At 43.8% G+C, this 22,481-nt stretch overlaps 1 protein-coding gene across 1 annotated transcript in view; it reads right to left on the bottom strand.

Moving 5' to 3' along the window:
* Window positions 1–258: 258 nt before the first annotated feature.
* The window catches only part of ephb2b (eph receptor B2b), a 136,138-nt gene continuing 113,915 nt past the window's right edge, over window positions 259–22,481 (bottom strand). The window contains exons 6-17 of the mRNA XM_030092811.1: window positions 20,191–20,315; window positions 18,786–18,948; window positions 15,927–16,035; window positions 13,968–14,035; window positions 11,932–12,054; window positions 11,518–11,765; window positions 6,277–6,492; window positions 5,674–5,823; window positions 3,317–3,510; window positions 2,287–2,442; window positions 514–641; window positions 259–465 (exon numbers count right to left, since the gene is read on the bottom strand). Coding sequence (XP_029948671.1) covers window positions 533–641; window positions 2,287–2,442; window positions 3,317–3,510; window positions 5,674–5,823; window positions 6,277–6,492; window positions 11,518–11,765; window positions 11,932–12,054; window positions 13,968–14,035; window positions 15,927–16,035; window positions 18,786–18,948; window positions 20,191–20,315 — 1,661 coding nt within the window. The 3' untranslated portion in view covers window positions 259–465; window positions 514–532. The remainder of the gene's footprint in view (window positions 466–513; window positions 642–2,286; window positions 2,443–3,316; window positions 3,511–5,673; window positions 5,824–6,276; window positions 6,493–11,517; window positions 11,766–11,931; window positions 12,055–13,967; window positions 14,036–15,926; window positions 16,036–18,785; window positions 18,949–20,190; window positions 20,316–22,481) is intronic.

Raw genomic sequence — 22,481 nt, 5'->3', positions numbered from 1 at the left:
TTTCCTACTCAGTCCATCTAGTGTACAACCTTATATCATCTATAAATTTAGATAAACTCCTTTCCTTTTTCAGTTTTTCTTCTTTTTTTTCTTTAAAAAATTCTTTACAAAATTAGCAGAACAAACAACCCAAAAATAAAGAGAAAAAAAAAATCAACATCAAATGAAAAATGGTGGAAGATTGAAAAAAAAAAAAAAGTGTTGCTGGTCACGTCTCCCCTCCCGTGTTTTTCTGGCTCTAAAGGTGGGTGGGGCTGTGGGGGCCGTCCAAAGCTTCAGGACTCTTCACAGCAGGGCCCGGGATGGAGGGAGGGGGTCAGGGCGAGCGGAGGAGAGGAGGACGGGGAGGGAAGTGAAGAGGGGAGCGAGGGATGAACGGGTCGCCTGGTGGGGGAGACCAGACACACTGTCACGCCAAAGCAACGTCCACGCCATCCTCCGCGCCCAGAGCCCTGCATCCCAGCCACATATTTATTCTTTTTTTCTTTTTCTTTTTTTTTCCCCTCATCCGCCGCGTCTCATCTCGGGAGGGTCAAACCTCCACCGACTGGATCTGGTTCATCTGTGCCCGCATCATCTGGACGCTGTTGAGAATCTTCTTTTGATGGCCCGCTAACGTCACGCCGACCCTCAGGATGTCACTGTGAGTGTAGACAGAAGCAGATGTCAGACCGATGCCACCACAGGCTATAAACAGCCTTTCAGGACCCATCTGTCCGTCTAAATCCACCTCCTTTATGCATGCGTCTACACAGAGATGACCTGGCATTAGCTAAGAAAGCCTTGAGAACATAACACTACATATAACAACATCAGACATGACAGAGAAAAGCCTGACGAGTGGTCTGACAGTAATGGAAGACAGACGTGAAATATTGTCATCCGGACTGGAAACATTTGTGTGCTCATACATTTCATTTTTCTTGAGCCACAAGAGCTTATACAATCCCCAGAAAATCTTTTGCAAGTAAGTTTTTTTTTTTCTGTGACTGAAACTTTCTGGCTGATGTGGTGAAACCCACCCGTCCCCCGAAATGACAAATTCACAACATCTCTTTCAGTGAAGTCCATCGCAGACGCAACATTCGTCACAGAGGTTGTACGGTAAAATAAACAGCTCCACGTTGTGTAGAGGCGGCGGCCCCAAACATCGCCCGGCCATTGTTTGTCAAAGGCTTTCCTTTCCATGGAACTACGGGACTCTTCGTTCTCTGAGTTGAATCTCAGCAGTAACCACACTCGTTAGATCGCGCATTACCGTCTGCTCTGTTCAAGACTTGAGAGGAAATTATTTGTACGTGTTTATCTACGAATACGATCATGTTCTTTATGTCTGATTTTGATTTCAAAAAACAAACACGTCCCTATAAATCCTCTTGATTTTTATCCGGCACTGACTTTTGTACTCACGAAGTAAATGTTGCCGATAGTATTTATGACAAAATGTGTTGAAAGCAGATGTAAAACGAAGCTGAATCACATTTTTTTCACAATGTATAACGTCCCATTGTATTAAATGTATCTCTACTTATCCACCACCACATGCTAAGAAATATTGCCATCACACACTGTAGGTCGTTCAGCCACGACAATATGACCACTAACAAGTCTAACGATCAAGAGATAATCTGTATATGGGTGGAATAAAAAGTTTGTTAGTCTCTTCTAGTCTGTATTCGTCGGTATCATGTGAATTAGGCACAGGGTCATAGGTGGAAAACCTCACCGATACATATGGTCCCAAAGAGGCCCACCTCCCATCTTACAGTCTCACATCTCACTGCCCCCCTTCAGAGATCCAGTGGAGTCCTGTCTCCACAGCCACAGCTGTTCTAGTAACGTAATGGGAACTACACAATAAATAATAGGCTGATCTTAATGTTACGGCTGAACGGTTTATCGTGGTATCTGGAACAAAGGACTTTCAATATGTCACATATTGTCTCCAGACATGGGACACAGCGCTGATAGCGATATTTAAACACATCTCATCTAAGATTCGGTGGCCATCCTTTGTTGATCATGTCACTTTCTTGATGGAGGGTTGAACTGGGGTCAAACAGAGACCAGCTGCACTCCACAGTAAAGAGTGTCATTATGACTTCCAGGTATTGCCGCTACAATCTATGCAAACTGCATGCAGGACTGTCTTTTATGAAGAGCCGGGGGCCGAGTCTGCTGCTCGTTCGGTTTCTGGAGAAACACCAGACTTGACAGGCTCACTTCCCTGTGAGGGTTTCCACTGTGCTTATCAGAACCAGAAATGCAGAAATGTCCACCACTTACTCCATGGTCATCTGAGACACCACATCGAATGTAGAAAAGTCAGCGTTGGCGAAGTTGTCTTTGTACTGGCCCATCTTGATGGCGTCCAGCCACTCGTCCACGTTGCTGAAGCTGGAGAAGTCTGGGATGCTGCGGTCCAGGAGAGGGAGGTGAACGCTGAGGAGCACACGAGCAGGAGACGTCAGGAAGACGGATAACACGGGACGGCAGGTCTAACATCATACTCAGCCCGGACCACCTGCATGTGATTCCAGCATGAATTATTACATTACATTTTCAAAAACGCTGGACGGAACTTCAGAGAATCCCGACGGCCTTATCCGTGAACTATTATTTTCCAAACTGATTCCCCATAAAGTGCATTTTCCAAATGAAGTGATAGGCTTCTGGGAGCCAACATATTCACTCGGTGTCTGCGGAAAATCCGGCCCTTGCTCCTGCATTCCACCACAAATCAAAGTACACGCGGGCATAATGGAAATCAGCAAACCCCGGTCCGAGAAGAAAGCTAACACCCCGAGTAGAAGATGTTTTGTTTTGAAAATTGCACAACTGCTTCAATTCAGGATTCGCCCGGAGCAATCGTGGGAAGGATCCGATCTATCAAACCGAAAGGCTTTAATTTACATAACCGCTCGGCGCCAGGAGAAACAAGAGACACTTATGTTCGGCAAAAAGTGAACCGTGCCACGGATGACACAGTGGCAGGAGCATGAATTTCCTGTTAGGAGGAGGATCGCCTTCATGAAGAGAGACACTCAAGACACGTTGCGTTGATGCAGACGTTTTCCACGGCAGTGTGAAACGATGTTCATTTCAAAGGGCTCTCTTGTCGGAGGCCTATAGAGACCAGATCGAAGACATATGCTGGTACCGCACAACACAAAGGGTGATGAGCCAAGCAAGGAGAGCAGAAAATCATATAACACGGGACTGCAGCATATTCTGTGGCTGCTCTATCGCTGACAAAGCAAAGAAAAACCAAACCAAATCACATAAAACAAATCGGATCAGGCGTCTCGTCGCTCACCCTGAAGAGAGCGGGGTCATCGCCTTCAGCGTGTTGGGATTGCGGATCATCTTGTCGAGGTTGTTGACGATCTGGCTGAACTTGGGTCTGTTGTTGCGGTCCTTCTGCCAGCAGTCCAGCATGAGCTGGTGCAGCGCGCTGGGGCAGTCCATGGGTGGAGGCAGCCGGTAGTCCTGCTCTATGGCGTTGATGACCTGCAGGGGGAGACACAGAACTCTGAGGGTCAGGCTGAGGCTTGACAGAGAACACACACTCATCTAGTTGTAACTCACGTTTTTTATTTCTATTACCAAAGTGAAGTTATCACTAAAGCATCACAAGCAGAAAAGGCTTTTATGGAGAAAGTTGCAGAAATGAATCTATCAGAAGTCAAAAGTAATGCGTTGGCTGTGTATCGTTGTTATAAACAGAGGTGGGTCAAGAAAGGACTCCAAATCTGTATGAAGTTTCATGGGCTTTCTCTGGTTACTTATAGATGTTGAAACAGATTCAATATCTTCCCTACGTTTCATATTTGATGGGTATAAACTGGTAAGAAATGTGACGTAGAACCACGTTAAGTGTAATAATTAACAGAAGATGTTATTTGTTCTCATACATTGTTCTCATACATTTCACCAGTGCAAGTTCTGGGTGACAGTCGAGACACCTCAACAAGAAAGAATAATCAAGTTGTGTATCTCCATTCTACACCATGATTTCCATATGGTTTCACTCTTCCATCGGTTCCCCTCCAAATGCTCACAGGATAAAGGGAAAGTTTCATGATGTGATTAATGCATCGATGTAGATGGAAACAATAAACTTTTGTGTCCAGATCTTGGCATATTTATGTCAGATTTCCCATTTTTATACAATCTGCTTCAAAAAAAATCTGGAGGTTTATGAAGAAAATATGTCTCTGGTGGACGAAAGTGCAGGACATAAAACCTGAAACGCATTGAAAGGCCACTAAGAGACGCTGCTTTTCGTAGGTCACAAACCAAGTCAATTTCACATAAAACAATGTAGTGTTTATGAAAGCGTTATCACATTTTAATGCACAATGTAAAATAGAAGTGGGTAAAATAGCTGAAACTGTAAGGAAAAAATACAGCGTCTTCCTGTGAAATTCACCTGTATATTAGTGTTTCTGGAAAACTGAAGTACATATGCATTTCGACTCAAGCGGAGCGTTCAGTCGACGGACTGAAATAGTTCTCCGCCACAGATTCAATCCAGCTGGGAAGGAAACTGCCCAACAGGTTGTATTAAAGCCATAAGTTCATAATAAGTACACTGTGTTAGTGTTTCTCTGGATAATATCCCAAACTTATGTAAAGTTCACAACGGTCACACTTATTAGGAGGCAAACATTGGCAGCGATGCTCTCTGCTGTGATGAAGGAGAAAGGAGCGCCCGTGCCACCCACTTTGTTCTGAAACCTCTGCAGCCACAATAATCTCAACTTCTGCCGAAGAGTCCAAACTTTTGAATTATAGCTATCGCCTAAACACATAAAAAAAAAAAAAAAAAAAAAGCACAAAGGCATATATTTGTGCACAAATCACATTAGTTTCGCCTGTGTGGAGTTGTGAAAGACTGTCAGGTCGGGGAGAACATAAACCCTGTTCCACCTACTCCACATTTCCACTCGCAGGCTGCCAGGCGCTGACTTCATCTGAGGGCCTTTACAATGTATTTAATGCGCTCCCTCCATAAAGTCACCTTTAAAGATGTGCCTGGCTCAACTCGTTGATGTTGTTGGTCGAGGGAGCGCGCCGAGGTGGCGCACGCTTAACAGAGTGGAACAACCCAGAGGACACTTGTGACGAGGACGTGCAATCCCCTGCTCATTATCGGGGCCATTAAAGAAGCTCCATTCAGACCCAGATTAATCTCATTCATGAGACCTCCAAACGAGGACCCCGATGGAGCAGAAACACTATCTGGAGCTGCTAATAAGATAACCGTTGAGGTCCTCAGTCCCTCTTAGCACATTAGTGTTCTCACTTTCAATTTGAAACTATTTTCATTATCTCTCTCCCCATAATTTTCGCTCTCCTCCACTACCCAGAGGGAGATAGGAAATGGAGGCTCCAGTCAAGAGCAGAAATTGTCCACTGAGCGCTGCTGCGCATTGCAAATGATCTGATTATGTCTCTGCGGTGAGTGTGGGGCAATTTCATATAAAACCCATGTGTGAAAAGCCGCTGTTTAGCTAAGAAAAGCAGATACAATGACAAATTGCATCTCGGAGGAATTTGAGGCTTGTAAATGACACTCAGAAATGTAGCGGGGCCTCGTGGAGAACGGTCTGAGGGCAAACTCTGAATCGAGAATCAACAGCGCGTCTGAAAGTTCGGTTGAATACGTACATCTTGGTTGGTCATGTCCCAGTAAGGCCTCTCTCCGTAGGACATGACTTCCCACATGACGATGCCGTAGCTCCACACGTCGCTGGCCGACGTGAACTTCCTGTACTGGATGGCTTCGGGTGCAGTCCATCGGATAGGGATCTTCCCTCCCTGTTGAACACAAAGGGCACAACCTCAGCAAGAGAAGCGAGACCGAAACCCGACCGTCACAGTGTCCCGGCTTCGGAGAGAGACACCGTTCACTGCTACAATGCGGACGGTAATTCAAACTGGGAGATGGATATAACAAAACCCCTGGGAGGGAAGCGTGGTACATTAAATACTCGAGTAGGAGGAGGAGGAGAACAGGTGAAAGGGTGTTGTTTGTCTTGATAGAGACACCAATGTGGGAGTACGCTTCAGTGTATACCTCAGACCTGGGCTTAACCCTTAACGTGTCCTGTTAAACCATGAAGACTACATGAGTAAGATCCTCAAGTAAGGTATGAAAAAAAAGAAAAAAAGAACAGCACTGTCATTTTACAAGAGACTGAGGCCCAGCTTTGGTTTCTTTTCTATCATGTTGCGATAATAAAAAGAAAAAAAAAAATCAATCTTTCCTACCAGAGCACTTGTGTACGTGGGGTCTGAAGTATCATCCTCCAGGAAGCGCGACAGGCCGAAGTCCGACACCTTGCACACGAGGTTGCTGTTGACCAGGATGTTTCGGGCTGCAAGGTCGCGGTGCACATAATTCATGTCGGCAAGGTACTTCATGCCCGAGGCGATGCCCCGGAGCATACCGACGAGCTGGATCACAGTGAACTGCCCATCGTTTTGCTGTAAAACAGACATATTGCCTTACAGAGCTGCACAGCGTGGAGGGATTCCTGAAGGTGAGATTCTCTTTAGCTCATAAGATACATGAGTACGGGGTCATCTTCCCGACACAGATGCTCACATTTAGACAGGAATTTTTCTTTTTGGTGTGTTTTTGTCACTCGTTTTACAAAAGTAATGTGACAGATTGTGGAATTTATGCTGTAGTGTCTAAACCACATGGCAGCAATGGAAACTAATAAAGAATCAGATAAATGCAGTAGTGAATGAAGCATGGTAGCAACAGAATATGCAGCTTCCTCTCAATGTTGAAAGGTGATATTATATGATCAGGGAAACAATTCAGTGTTTTAACATGAGCATTACCACATTGCCCTATAAAGAGAGATGTCTGAAGGCTTTTGGAGGAGGTTGTTTGCTCAAATTGTTAACTCTCCTAACCTCTCTGGATTATTATGTACATCAGGTTTAGAATATGTACTGTTATCCACCGGCTGCTGTTGGTTATTACTATCACAGTATATTTTATTCATCCCCTCCAAGCTTGTGTTTTGGCTTTTTTCTGTGTGGTTTTCTCTTTTGTTCATGATTTCATTATGATTGCTTTAATAAAAAGTTATGAGGTCCAAGCAATGTGGGCTGAATTACATTAGCAAAGTTGACCATGATAAAGTAAAAATTTACAAATTTTAATTACCAAAAATTCTTTAAAACAAAGAAAATTTGACAGACAAAAAAAAAAAAAAACAATTAACCATTTTAGCTGCAGAGTGTTGTCTTTATACTAAAGTATACAAACTAAAGTCTCTACATCAAAAATACAAGCCAGCAGATTACTATCTATGGAACAAAGGAAAATAAAGTAATCCTGATTCAACCTCAAATTCTGCCCATCTTAAGCAGAGTTAATGTTAACGTACACATCATCCTTTGTCTTCTCTGCACATTTAGTTTCCTGTAATAATTCACCCAGAACCCACAATATATATTAATATGAATATTTAACATCTTTAATCCAATTAACACCCTCAGCCAAATGTATTCAGTTATCACTTCTGAAGTGAGCGGCGGCATGACGGGTGATCACTGTGTTTTTGTGTCTTCACTGCTGAATTGAGCTGTTGCTCCACTGGAGAACATATGCTAAAAAGATCAGTCAGCTTGCCTTTGGATCAATATGAAGAATAAATACTGAGATTACTGAACGGGATATACACAAATCAGAGCAATTAATTTGAAAACGTGTGCTTGGAATCCGGTCTTGACAAGATCAACAGAGAAAAGTTATTTTTAAGTATTAGTTTCACTGAAACGCTGCAGAATCCGAACAGTGAAGCTTGGGTTGGGATCCACCGGCCTTGGTGGGGCTGGGTGGGGCGAGGCTGGGCCTGGCCAGCAGTCCACAGCTGTTCCCCCTCCTCAGTTTGGTGAAGGCTTTATCCCATGCACGGGGAGTGTCTGGAGCGGTGGTGCAGCTGTGCCTCCAACTGTGCACACCTGCACTCTCCCCACCACCCACCACGATGCCCGGAAAAACAAAGGATTCCAGAGAATGGGGCACGGGAGCTCGGGGCCGGGTGTGGACAGACACACAGACTAAGAGAGGGAATCGGGAGGGCAGGCGTGCACGGCCAAATACCTCCAGACTATCGCTCTTTCAAACGCTGTGCTGCTCATTAGTCGAGTGGATGCTTTTTGCTCACGTCTCCTCGTTTAACCACAGCAATTAAGCGGAATGCATTATTCATGAAACCCTTTTCACAAATACACGTCTCCGTCCGATCTGAGTGTGATGTTTGCATATACTTTAATTGGGAAAATCTCTCTGAAGTCTTCGGGGTCAGATCGGCTTCAGGAAATAACCATGGAAATTCTTCATAAAGGTCCACTTTGACTTATATAGAAATGCTAAACATCAAGAACTGACTTCTGGAGCTTATGGCTGCAGACACCATCCCCGCTCTGATCGATCTCTTCCTACCCAGCATCCTTTTCTGCATAAGGCAGCGAGGAAGACAATACTTCATCCGACGGCAGAGCATAAAGTCTGTCTGCAGTGACCATTTTAAACAGCCGCGCACCAATCACCTCTGTGAAGACACAAACCACGCTCTGAGGCTTCCACACCGTCAGCAAATGTTGTCGCAGGCTGTCACTTTGAGGTGCTGCAGACGTTCCCTGTTGTTTTGAATACAATGCGCTGTCAAATATGTTTAGCAAACATCTACATATACACAAACACTTTTCACCACAAGATCAAATTCCAAAAAGAGCTGATGCTTTGCTTCTCAGAGGTCGGCGGCAGAATGCAAATAACGAGGCTGAACCCCGGACGGCGTGCTGACAGGAGCGTCGCTTCCCCGCGTTCAGATTGGTTTTGATGCAGTCACGAAGTAAGAAGCTTAAACTGACTACTACGGAGGGTACTGAACTGGAAGAAATTATATGGAGGGAGACATTCACAGGCAGACTAGTAATTATTTTTAATTATTCAGTTACAGTGCTTCTCAAAAAATGAAAGACTCTTATTAATTGCATGCGTAGTTTTCTGGGGGGTTTTTTTCCCACACATGCACTAAACAACAAAGCAGTGTTTACTGTACTTTTAGAAAGGCTTAAATTATAATCCTGCAATGTTGTGGTACTTATCATTTTAAACCGAACACATACATCATCAGTTGTTTACCTAAAAAGGGCTTTTATGGAAAATATTGCACTTTCACGTTTTCTGTAAATCATGTTCTTTTCTGCAAATGCTGGAGATGCAAAGTGAGCAATCTCAGCAGATGAAAGCTCAGTAAAATAAACTGTATAAGCCCAATAGAAACATTCCAGGGTCGATGGTGATAGCTAGCCTGACATCTCATCTCATAACCAGCTCAATTTTTAAACATCTGACATCTCATTTTAAGTCCTGCAAAGTATTTGAATTATTAATGCAGGTCGTAAAAAGTGGGTGGGTGAGGTGGAGCGGTGTGGCAAGGCTGCTCTTCTGTAATATCTTCTCTTGTTAGATTCAAATCCATAAAAATCCAGTGAATATGTGAGCAACGCGTATCTTATGTCTGGGAGACCAGGTTAGGTGGAATTTCTATATTTATTCATACATTGTGCAACATAATCCATAGACGAGGATAAAACAGCAAGTTCCTGTCGAGTAAATAATTTAACTTTTCAGGTGGAGATGTGATTTAAGCTTGGATTAAATGAGGTTAAGATGACCATAAGGGTGGAATTAAAAATATATCACCACCACATGTTCGCCGTGAGGCTCGAAGTTATAGTAAAAGTTGATGTGTTAGGAAAAGACTGTGTGCTGCAGTACAAATGTGTTCACATAGTACCTTTGTGAGAGTTTCTCAAACATAACGCATTCCCCTGTTTCCTATCCTGACCTTTACCATCACAACTAAACGGCTAACCCTACAAGTAGAGTGTACTCCTGCCACAATAAGATAATACAAGGTGTGTATGTGTGTGTGTGTGCACGCGTCCAGGGCGTACTCTGTCAGCTGAGACTTCTTGAAATGGATGGATGGAAGATGTAGTTTTAGTTCTCAGGTTACTATTAAGGTAATGATAGCGTTGGGGAGCGTTTCAGTGAGAGGCACTTGAGTTGTGACGGTTCTGGTGAAAGTGAGCAGACGGTGCAATTGAACGAGTCGACGACTCGAGCCCACATTAAATACTCAACTAACCTGCGCGGTTTGTGAATATTAACCTTTAGATGTCAGTTGTCTGAATAACCAGGAGTCAGGATTATTGCGCACATTTGGATCAGAGTTTAAAAGAGTGCAATTTCCAAAGTCTAGAAAACCATAATTAGGATTTAATAATGGTGGCATTTAAATTTCTAACACAACTGCTCATTTCTCTAACAACTGTTTTTGGTAAATATACTCGAGTTTCCTGGTTTGGTGTGACAATAGGAAGAAAAACGTTGGCTTTCTTTGTGGGTAATAACATGTTCTTAATATAGCGGGGGTGTTTGCCTCTCATCAGTTTCTGACAGGCAGTGAGCAGGTAACTCCTCAGTCGTCCTCAGAAGCGAAAGTGACAACGTTCGACAGAGACGTCAGAAACTCTCATTACGCCAAGCTCATTCCGTCAATTTCTTCCTGGGTTATAATAAAAGCCTTGAAATGAGACCTCCAAGCTTCAAAGAACTGAAGCGGCACGTCCTGTCAGGCTGTCAGGACTGCTAGTTAGCACACACACACACACGCACGCACACACACATCACCATCACCACGTGGTCAACTGTGCGAGCAAAAATCCTTTTCCTTAGTTATCTGGGATCAACTCCTGCTAACCACCACCCTGATCTGGATTAAGCTGTATAGGAGATGGATTAATAGAAATATTTTGGTTTTAAATCTACAGACCAGTTGTTACATTTACATATCTGGATTCATACTTGTTAAATACCATTTTAAGCAATTTTGTTTTTTCTCTGAGGAGAGCACTGATATCACTTTGGAGTACTGCTGGATTACATTATCTTAACAAAAAAAAAAACAGTAATTCCGGCAGAGACAAAAATGGTGGTATTGAAACAGTAAAATGAATGGAAGATTCAATCATAAACTGTCAGAATTAATCAGTCATAAAACCCAACTGAAGACGGGCCAAAAAAACTAAATCAGTAAAATGTGAGTCAAACCTGTCAAGAACACTCAGGTCAGAGGGGCTACACTGGCATCTTGTGGTTATTACATGCTCTCAGAAACCTGGTTCATCTTAAATCTGCTCATGGATTCAACAGATTTGCAGTGAAGCATTTGTTTTTTTTTCTTTTTCTTTCCTCTTTCAGATTCATAGTCGGTTTCATAAACAAGGCACTGCTGGTGCAAAGCTTTCGAAAGAGGAGCCGATGATTGAGGAAATGGTTTGAACCCACTGATGTACACCACATTTCCCCCCAATATTAACAAATTAAGCACTGGCTCAGGAAATCCACTTTCTGTACTACTGAAGATGAAACTCAGAAAAACAGGGCATAATATGTAAAGTCAGCTTGCTCACTCTGAGGAAGGAGTCCAGAGATCCATTTTCCATGAACTCGGTGATGATCATGACGGGACTGCTTTTGGTGACCACGCCCTCCAGGTGGATGACGTTCGGGTGGTCGAACTGGCCCATGATGCTGGCCTCGCTCAGGAAGTCCCGCCTCTGCTTCTCCGTGTAGCCAGACTTGAGAGTCTTTATAGCCACAAACATTTCCCGTTTGCCGGGCAGCTTCAGATTTCCGCTGCACACTTCCCCAAACTCGCCTGTGAAGAAAGGGAAAGGCAAAAAGCAAAGAAGGGCACATTATGAAAGGAGTGGCAAAAAAGAAGGATAGCCAGCATCTACATCTGTTTAGGGAAACTCGCTAACGGCCAAACTATTGCACAGTGTTATTATTTGATCCATGCTTCAGTCAGATATTTCCATTACCTGCACCAATGACCTGCTCAATCTTCACACAGGATATATCAATCTCCTTGGCAAACTCCCTCACAGCCTCGTTGGGGTCCTCATACGTGAATGGATCGATGTAAATCTTCATTCCTGGAGTCACTTGTAAAAAGGAAAGGCACGCTAAAGTATTTCATTCTTGTGTTCATGCTTACAGGTCTGCGGGTTTTCACAGTCAGAGAACAATCAATACACCGACACACTTCTCTGTGGCTATCGGATTTCTTGGTTGACATTCAGACATTGAAGGTTGAGGGATGGAGAAGGGAGAGTGGGCACAAGAAAGGGCGATTACAAGTGTTTCATTGCTACTGTGTGCGGACATTTTTTTAATATATATATATATCTCCTGTGAGTCACAGAGCCATTAACACTCAGGAGAGGAAGCTAGGCCCATATCAGCATCACTCAGCTCCACTCCAAGAAATAAATTGGCTATCTTAAGCCCCGATGCCAGGTAAATTGGCTTAAGGTGGCCTTTAAGTGTTCAGGGACTTAAGTGTCCCGAGTTTTAAATCCGATTATTCGGCTCATACCTCCACATCAGGCCTGAGGCTACTTGAATGGATAGTGAACTCATGCCTAATGCTGCTCCAAAACAAGAAGAATATGCAGAAAACTTGGCACAGTTACGCAGCAGAAGCACGCTGCGGAGATGAACAGATGGAGAGCGTCAAGGCGAACCCCCCCATTACTAAACTCTACAATCTTTCCAAGATGGAGCGCTGTTGAACACACTGCCTTCCTGTGATGGCAACGGCGAGCAAAAGCAGGGGCGGAGGCTTGAACTGTGACTGGGGAGAGGACAGGAAGCTCGCAGGACACTTTGGCTTCTCGTGTTAATAGCTGTGCCTCTTGTTGGCACGCTTTAACTGGCCTGTTTAGCACAGTGTGATTGGACAACTCACAAAAGGAGGATGACGCAAGGTGGCGATTGCAAATATAACCATCACGACGACGTAGCCCACCCTACCCTTCTCTAACCTCACTGTAAACATGGGCGCTTAATCAGAGAAATTACACTCCACCAGTGCATGAGCTCCCAGTCTCCCCGCCCTATAAAAGTGGCAATAAAGCAATGGTGTGTCCCTGGTTGACCTTGTGAGGATAAAGAACCCAACTTTTTTCCAATTTAAGGGGTTAAAATAATGTTTTAGGATCAAGTTTGCCTTTGGGTTAGGGTTGGGCTCGACAGAAAAATGACTGAAATAAATTAAAAGGCTAAAGGAATTACCTTAATCATTGGGAGCAAACAATATTTTACAATTGTGGGTGTGGTCTAGAGTTTGTCTTTTGTAGGACCTGATGATCGCGGAGCACACTACACGTCGTGTTCCACTTATATCTCATGTTTTAGTCGGCCGTTCTTTCAATAAGAAGGTCCTACAAAGATATCAATGCAGGCGCCTGTCTGAAATTAATAATATAATTAATATGAGGTCATGAACTCTTGGAGATGGAAACATTTTATTTTTTTTTAATAAAGCAGGAGAAAGACAGACTAGGTTTAAAATCTGATGAACCCGGAGTGAAATGGGTCCTCGGCTCCCTCTCGCAGATCTCTGCATTGTTGTCATTTAATCTGTGTGCTACTGTACCACACGGAGGAAGAATCATTGAGTAATTCCATTCATTCACCAAGCCTTTTGAATTTTTTAACAATGCCAAATGACTTATGCACATTAGCATGTTAATGGCCTTAACGTGAGAGAAGACTGACCTATTTCTAGTACAATGGATTTAGTTAACTACGAAACGTGATGCAGCGCACACTTGAACACAGCGGTTTGCGATGTGGTTAAGTCTCATCTCGTGAAGGGGGTGGGGGGGGGGGGGTGGGGTGGGGGGTGTCAAACAACAGGCAAAATTACTTGGGAAGTGGGGGGACGGGCAAATACGCCATATCCAAGGACGCCAGCAAGCAAGGTGGTAGCCATGGAGACAGGTGTGTGAGGCAGCGGAGGGGCTTAATGTGTGATGAGCGGAGGCAGAGAGGAGTGGTGGGCTTTACTCACTGTGGCCGCTGGTGTAGTGCTGCAGCTTGTCGGTGTATTCTGAATCAGCCCTGTCGAAGCCACGCCTCCTGGGGGAAAGACAAAGAACTCTAGCTCTGGTTTGAAGGGGGGAAGAGGAGGAGGGAGGAGGGAGGAGGAGGAGGAGGAGGAGGAGGAGGAGGAGGAGGAGGAGGAGGAGGAGGAGGAAAGGAGGCTCGGATCAAAAACACCCTCTGGTCTACCTTCACGGAAGAAACGCCAACGATGGCGAGGCTTAGCAGGAAACCTTTGTTTGGTTTGCTGTACAGAGAAACTACCATGAAGGAATTCTATGGCATGCACACACACGCACACACACACACACACACACCTCTGCTGGAAGGTCATATATGAACAACTCTTCATCTTATTCAGTTAAAAGCACGATGAGACAAAGCAAAGGGCCCAAACGGAGCAGTTTTTACAGTCTCATGTTTATCATGTTTACATATCAGTTGATCAATTTCGTTTAACGTCCTGTATTGATCCATAAACAACACCTTTTTCACTGCTCAACGTGACTATTTCATGTCTCCTTAGGATTAGATGTAAAGAACTTCACCCATAAATGGTTAATACCGTGTGAGGAGTCATTAACACAAAAACATCACTCATTTTCATTAGAAGGCTTAATGACGTGGTTTGCATGATAACTTGTGGTGTGACCCCGGTAACTTCCCAGAAGCTGCACTCACAAACAAGCGGAGAAGGAATTAGTAAGGCTGTGATTCAGTCCTCGAAGCAGGATAGAACAAATGTCTATTAGTTGGAATCGCTTTGCCAAAGACGAGAGGAAACAGTGATTACGTATGACGTGAGCGATAGGAGGGTGCCACCATATCTGTAGATCAGACTTCAATCCGGTGTAACCAATCCAGCTTCTTTGTCATAATAAAGCTCTCAGTCTGAGCCGGGAAATTCTCAGGAGTCACGTTAATTTCCATTCATACCGATCAGAATATGAGAAAGCGAGAGACGTGATACTGGATCAGAAATCAAGCCGAAACAGAAATAAGATCTTTGGAAGCGGGAACAGGTTCTCACTGCGGCTGCGACTTAAGATCGTTTTCATTGTTGACTAATCTGTCAAACATTTCTTTTTCTTTGTTTTGTCAACTTGTGTTTCCCAAAGCTGAAACTGCAGCTTTGTTTTGCCTCAAAGAAACCATCAACAACCCAAACATATTCAAGTTCCTGGCATGTTGATATCAATGAAGTCCAGCTCTGAGAAGTTCAATGTTCAAGAAAAGATTCAAAACAGTCATTACATAAACAGATTCAGATCAATGACTCATTCCAGCCCAAGCTAACCAAATTTATTCATGAGATCATTTCATTTTTTGTTTCTGGTTGATAATAGTTTTCTAAATCCACAGTCTTTCATTGAATCCAGGCCACAGCGCAGCCCGCGCTTTACAACCATCATGATTTCACGTGGTGATAAAACTACACGTGAGCTGGACCTTCTGCCACTTACCAAAAAAATTAAATAAAAAACCAGGGTTAATCAGGAAAACAACTCATATATATATTCAGCAATTCTTCTTGTAGAGGCTTCTGTCAATCAAATTGCTGCACAGGTGCTGACCAACACTTTTAATAAGAGTGGTCCTGGTGGGAAGTGGAATCTTAACCCTGAGCCATAAACTTTTGGTTCTCATTGAAGAGAAACAGGTCCGGAGCTTGAATTTAAGAAAAGCTGACTTTTATATTTTGTTTCTGCTGCTGAAAGACTGGAATGTATTAAGAATTCATATACCTGATCCAGGGTGTTTTTATATCGACAACTCACATTTATGAGGCCGACAGACCTCCTGTAACTTTATTTAATGAAAACAAAAGTTTCAGAAAAAGATTTTTCTTTTTCTTTTTTTTAATGCAGGAACAGTTACGTTATATTGGCGGGCCGTTCTCGTCAAGATGGCGACAGGACTGACTCACCGATTACAGACGATGATGATGACGACCACGGCGATGAGGAAGACCAGCCCAGCAGCTGCTGAGCCGATGATGAGAGGCAGCTTCTCCTGAATGCTGGTGTTGTACTCCTCTACAAGACGGACAGAAGCACACACAGATAAACATGACGCTGATCATATCCACACTCCCACACCCAGACACACACATATACACACACACACACGCGGAGCCTGAAGATGAAACATATGGGCAAGCATCTGAGCCGCCGCTGCGTATGGAGGGAGCAATGGGTGACAGACAGACATACGGCTGGGTGAACTAATGAGCGCCTTGGCATCCCGGCTGGCTGTACGGACCGTTTTCCAAAAGCACAAACTGAATCTGCTCAGATGCTGTAGATACGGACAAATCATCTGGCAGTAAGTGTGTGAAGTGAGGGGAGAGAGGGAGAGAGGGAGAGAGCATGTTTGGGTGAGACCCAGACCGGTGAGGAAGCCAAGAACGGGAAACAAGTGAATGAATGGGTGCAAGAAAACAAAGCCAAATTCTTCTCTTGAGTTCCACAAATGACACAAGTCTTCGTGACGTTTGCCAGATCCACAATTTTATGAGTTCTCTGGAGTTTACCTGCAAAACTATTTTACTTGATGTAGAAATGACTTATAAACGGCCAACATCTTGAATTTTTAAGGGGTGAAAAAAAAACAAACTTCAGGTCTACTTTTACGACTATTAGTTTGGTTCATATTCTAAAGAAGTTTTAATGACTTTCATATATGTATGCATCATTCATGTGTTACTTAGCATAGCTGTTTTTGTTCTGGTTGCGTTTATGTTACAGTCAAAGTTAATAGAATTGTTTTAATTGTTCATAAAAACATTGCGGGACGTGAAGCCTGAAGTCTTGCCTACTTTGCTGACAACTTATGGTAAACTGGAGTGTTCAAATATTTATAAAAAATGAGACTCCGTGAATAAATAGTTTGAGTGATTAAAGTGATTAAAGTGACTGGCAGCTTGCTGAACTCTTTGAAGAAGCCCGATGGGATATTTAAACAGAATAAACTCTGATGAAGACTGTTGGTTTATTAACGTGACTCTACATCTGTGTTCATTTTAACAAACAGTTCAAGACTCTCTTGAATCTCTGAACCCTTTTCATGGAATCAATTACAATCTGTTGTCGTGCTGGAAATACCAGAATATAAAAACGCTTGGGCATTATTAAGGAACAAAGCTTTTTTTCTAATGGTGATCCTGGGTCTGGTTAATTGTTAGAGCGCTTTATTAATCGCCAACTTTTCGAGGTTTCATTTTTTTGGGTGGGAATTTTGCAGTGAATCTTATCTCCCTCGGTCTCCATGACGTTTTCCGGTGAAAAATAAGGTAAAATCACAATAATAATGAAAAAAAAGAAGATAAGATGCAGATATGGGCAGAATTTGAAAGATAAAGCCTTTCAAACTTTAAAAGTAGTTATTTTCAGAATTACTGTACAATTTAAAGTACAATCACATAGGTTGTGCAGTTTTTTTCCACTCGTCAGCAGGCCTTCATTATCCTTTTTTTTTTCTCCTCACTTTTAAACACCTGAGGCATTCCCAGCGCTGTGCTAATCACAGAAAGAGCAACGCTCATGTGAAACTAAATTAATCAGAGTCTCTTTGTGGCATGAATTCACAACAGGGGATGAGTGAAAACAGTCGGACTTACGTAATCCTCCCTTCACACTATATTTACAGTCGTGAGTCAGCCTGACATGTCTTCAATACGGAGATCTGTGCGTGTGGCAGCATCAGGGATGTTTGTATGCGAGTTCGGGCTAATGATGGCCCTGGGCACTGCAGGCTGAAGGAAATGAGATGTTCAGAGGGGGGAAAACCCAGGCCTGGCTCTGACATTAACCTACTTCACTGATGTTTACTGAACGTTCCATCTTCTCTCAGTTCTGTTAAACTGCAAAGATAAGATGATGCTTGGCCTCAATGTTGACTCGTGGGAAAAAAAAAAAAAAAAAAAAAATGCAAAAAGCCATTTTTGCCATGACAAGTTTCTTTGAATGAGGGGACGTTTGTGTAATAAATAAACTCTGCGGTTCAGGGTGTACCCTGCCTTCGGCTCCAGCCTCCCACAATCTTAAGTTGGATCAAGCGGTAAAGCAGATTGAAAGATAAACATGGCGCTGGGTGTAGTGTATCGATTTTTCCAAAAACTGAAGGGGACGTGATGAAACCGATATTATTTCAAGGCATATTTATTTAGCTTTTGAGTGGCTCTTACCTATGACCACATCACGGACTCAAATGTTCGTGACAGAAAAAGACGTAGGCCGATTCTTGGCAAGCTGGCATCATTTGAAAGGGGGGATATTTGAAGATTAAACACTTCAAGAGAAATATTTAGCTTGTGAACATGATCAGCTTCTCATGAAAGATGGGAATAAAATGGAGACCAAACACATCTGGGAAATCAAGCATTCATCGAGATCAATATTTCCAATCTTTCTCGTCTGGAGCCGTCTCGGGTTGTCTCGCAGAAAGACTGCAGACCCTGTTTTCACGTGTTCTTTTGATTTCATTGCTTGTTTTTTGGCAGTAATTATGCATTCGTTTGCAGATGCCTCACCTTGTTAGATTTCAGGCTTGATAAAGTGTAAAAACATTATTCTATGAGTTTGATTTTTCCAAATAGTGACATAAAGCGCGATGAAAGTGAGAATCAAGGCGCGCTACGTGGCATTGCGCATTAATGTTTATTCCGCAACATGCTTCCTCCTCATCCCTGCAGCTGTCTGAATTCACACTCCTGTGTGTCGGTGGGCCATGCATGAGAGGTGATAACAGCTCTGCGTGCTCTGGTGAGCACAGCCTGAATTCTCACCCTCAGTCATGGTCTGGAAGTACAGTTTGCCACTGAAGCGTCCAAACCCGGCCACGGTGCGGGCCCGGACCTGGAACACGTAGATGCTTCCTGGCTTGAGGCCGCGGATGACCACCGTGTTGGTTTGGCTCCTGACGATGGAGGAGTTGTACTCCGATTGGTCCTGGGAGGAACAAAAAACAACACGTTGAACTCAGGCACATTAGTAATTACAGTCCAGCTGCAAAGGCTAACAATTACGAAATGCCAGATGAATAAATTACAGGTTATGTCAAAGTAAGAGTCAGGAGGGTACAAATGATTAAACAGTATCACTAAGCAATGCACTCCCACTCCCTGAACTCCCAAAAGGAATTCCAAAAAGGTTTTGGTCTCTGCAGTAGGAGGTCATTTTTTTCTTCTATTTCTAAAAGAATATATCACACAGTTCATTATAGAATACTGTATGTAAAGAAGAAAAAAATCAGCAAACATTTGTTTAAGGTAACCTCAAAATGAACCAATATGAATAATTTGCTCCCAAAAAATGAAAATGTTCACAAGTCCGCCAAGTATCCAGCAGGTAGACTTAAGAATGCAGATTCGGTGGCAGTTTCAGGTCAGACGACGAGTCTGAGCCACACCTTCTGATGATCAGAGCTGGATTTCGCAGCCGTGCTCCTCCACTTGAGGATGCTGACAGGTCTGAGAGTGGAGACTGAGACTCTTTTTAGCTGCTCCCTTCAACACGCGGCACAGAGCACACTTCTGAGCCGCAGCAGGGGCCAGGACAATTGTTTTGACAGCTCTCTCCAGCGGCGTCAGGAAAAGAGAATTATACCCGAAAATGGAACAGCGCAGCATGTGGATGAAAGCCTGACAAATACTGCATACATGTGCACGTGTGTGCCATTATATCTGTGACCATACATATTTAAGTGCTTACTGCGTTTTGAATTTGCGACTGCGAGTGTGTCTTGTGAGAAAGTATGCAGATTTGGAGGCGCTTGCCCCTCGAAGCCTATTTTTAAGGCAGTCGGCGGACCATTGTTTCAACCACAAGTCTGTGCGCATCAATCCCCAGTGGCCCTAGCTGCAGGGTCGAGCGTGGTTTCCTTTCCCACTGACTGACCGTGATTATAATTGAAAGAGAATGGGCAGAAGTTCCAAGCAATGTTCAGAAGCTGCGTCTGCATGCCTCGTAGGATCTGCTGCAGAACAAACGAGCATGAGGTCTTCTCAATTCAAATGTAAAACCACGTCAAGTGACACCCTAGCGCGTATTTATTGGCTGAAACGATTTCTTGTTCTCAGCATTACGGCTGATGAGCGTGTGGATGAAAACTGAAACGGCACACAAAGTAGTCAGCTTTTAGCATTTGACTTATTCAGCTTGGCGAAAACAGATGTTTATATGGAAGTGTACCTTTTCATAATACTGCAGCTCATAGTCCAGGATGACTCCATTAGGCTGGTCCGGCTGGGACCAGGAGAGCGTGATGCTGTCCACCGTGCGGCTGACCTGATGCATTATAGACACAGTGGATGGAGCTGTGAGGGAGACAAAAGCAGCATGTTAAGTACGCAGCAGATCAATCACCGCTGACTTTCAAGCGGTGCCGAGAGAATTTTACAGCATCTTTAATCTCACAGGCAAACACTGGCTAACGCAAAGGTGTAATGCCATAAAAATCCATATAATATACTGCAGTCTCTTGTTAGAGGGCTTCGTGGCTCGGCATGCATTACAATTTGGCAAGTCGCAACACTGGCTAAACCACACCAGCAGCCTCCCGGGACTTCCCAGTATCAACTGCGACTTTTAATGGGATTAATTTACACTTGTCACACTGTCGATAACAGACTACCTTTGGCAAATAAATCACGTTAAGAACCCAGGACCACCGTGTATTACATGTGGAAAGCACACTGTGTCAGTCACACCAACAGAGTGTGTCGTGAGAGCCACGCTGACGCCACACGGCGTGTCTTTTGTACTGTTTCTCCCAAACACTTTATATTTTTATTAAGTTCATACGTTCGTCCTTGGAGATGACAACTTATTGGGCAAGCTGCTGAGGTCTTTCCATGCTATGAATCTTATGTCTGCGAAACCTCTCGGAGCAATTTCACCAACTTTGAAATGTGAAAACATCTGTGAACGATCGCCTCGCACGTGAAAATTTAAGTCTTATTTCAAAGTTATTGGGTTATAAAGTGAGGACTTTATTTTTGGTAATAATCACAACAACTACAGGAAGAAAGAACATTTCCCTATGATCTTGATAATGATTTGAAATTTTTCATGAACTGTTTGACAGATATATTGTAGGCCATTCGGAACTTTATTTTTTTTAATGAAATTCTAAGAAGAGTAATGTGGATTTTCCTGCAGAATTTAATCACACGTTTTACACATTTTTGAACAAAGGAAAGCTGAATTACTCGTTGCATCGTGGGTGGTCTACCACAGTCTCACTGAGCCCATTGACCTAAAATATTGCCAGGTCAAAGGGGGGCGTGATCACCTCAAGTTGTCCAACAACCATTATGATTAGTTCAGGGTCAGTGTAAAGCTAAGAGAAGCTGAGGATAAAAAGCTCTGTCTGCGAAGCCTGGCAAGGCCTGCAGGCCTCAGTGTGTGAGCCCCTCTGTGTGTGTGTGCGTGAAAGGGTTAGGGTGTGTTGAGGTGTCAGAGAAGGAGGGGTGCTGGCCAAGATTTATGGAAAGCAAACCCCACGCTCATCCGCTACAGGCCCGCACACACACACACACACACACACACACACACACACACACACACACACACACACACACACCCAGAGTCCCAGCAATAAAGTCAGAAGTCTTTCTAGCGGCACGCGTTCTCTACGGAAAACCCACTGACTGGAAAACTACAACTGCCACGCCTCTGTAATCTCGCACTCCCAGGCTGCGTGTGTGTGGTTTTCACTTCGACTTTGTGACTTATTTCTCGACACATGAAGAAAAGCTTTGAACCGAGTATCACATGAACGCATCTCTGCAAGTACGGTCCGAACGCAGGGGGAGAAAATATGGCCCGTACGCGGCGGCGGCGGTGGCGTCTCGGAGGCGATGATAAAAAGTGGCTTTTATCACCTTCCTCATTCTCATCAGCTTATCAGCCAAGTCCTGCATGTCCTCTGACCAAACAGAAGCAACAAATTATGATGTCTCATATAAACAGCAACGGTCAAGAGGCTGATTATGTCCTCATGAGCTGCTTGCCAGAAGATAATAAATTGAGGCTCTGTATTTCATCTAAGCAAAGCACTTCCACACGATGGCCTGTGACTCTGCAATGCACATACATCACGCCCGCATCCTGCAGCCGGAGGTACAGTAATGTATACAGTATCCAGTCGGGACACCAGTCTCGGGAATCTCCTCCATCTCAAAGTACTCACCAGTTTGTTTGCAGTCACAAGACGACAGCCTAATAAGGCAAACAGTTACTCTAAGGGGAACTCACGAGTATCCCATTACGGATGTGCATATATTCAAGACTGCCACATGGCCTTTTCCTGCATAGCATTACCATTAAACACACGGCACAGCCATGCCTAGTAACCTGATACCGGCACCGAGAAACAAAGGCAGCTCATGTATTCATGTACAGAGGATGGACACATGCCAACATGAAAAGCTGTTGGAGGAGAACACAGAGGTTTTCTTCTGTTAAAGGACAAGTTCCAG

This window comes from Salarias fasciatus, chromosome 5, assembly GCF_902148845.1.
Source record: "Salarias fasciatus chromosome 5, fSalaFa1.1, whole genome shotgun sequence".
Lineage (NCBI taxonomy): Eukaryota > Metazoa > Chordata > Actinopteri > Blenniiformes > Blenniidae > Salarias > Salarias fasciatus.
This window is presented reverse-complemented; position numbering and strand designations above follow the sequence as displayed.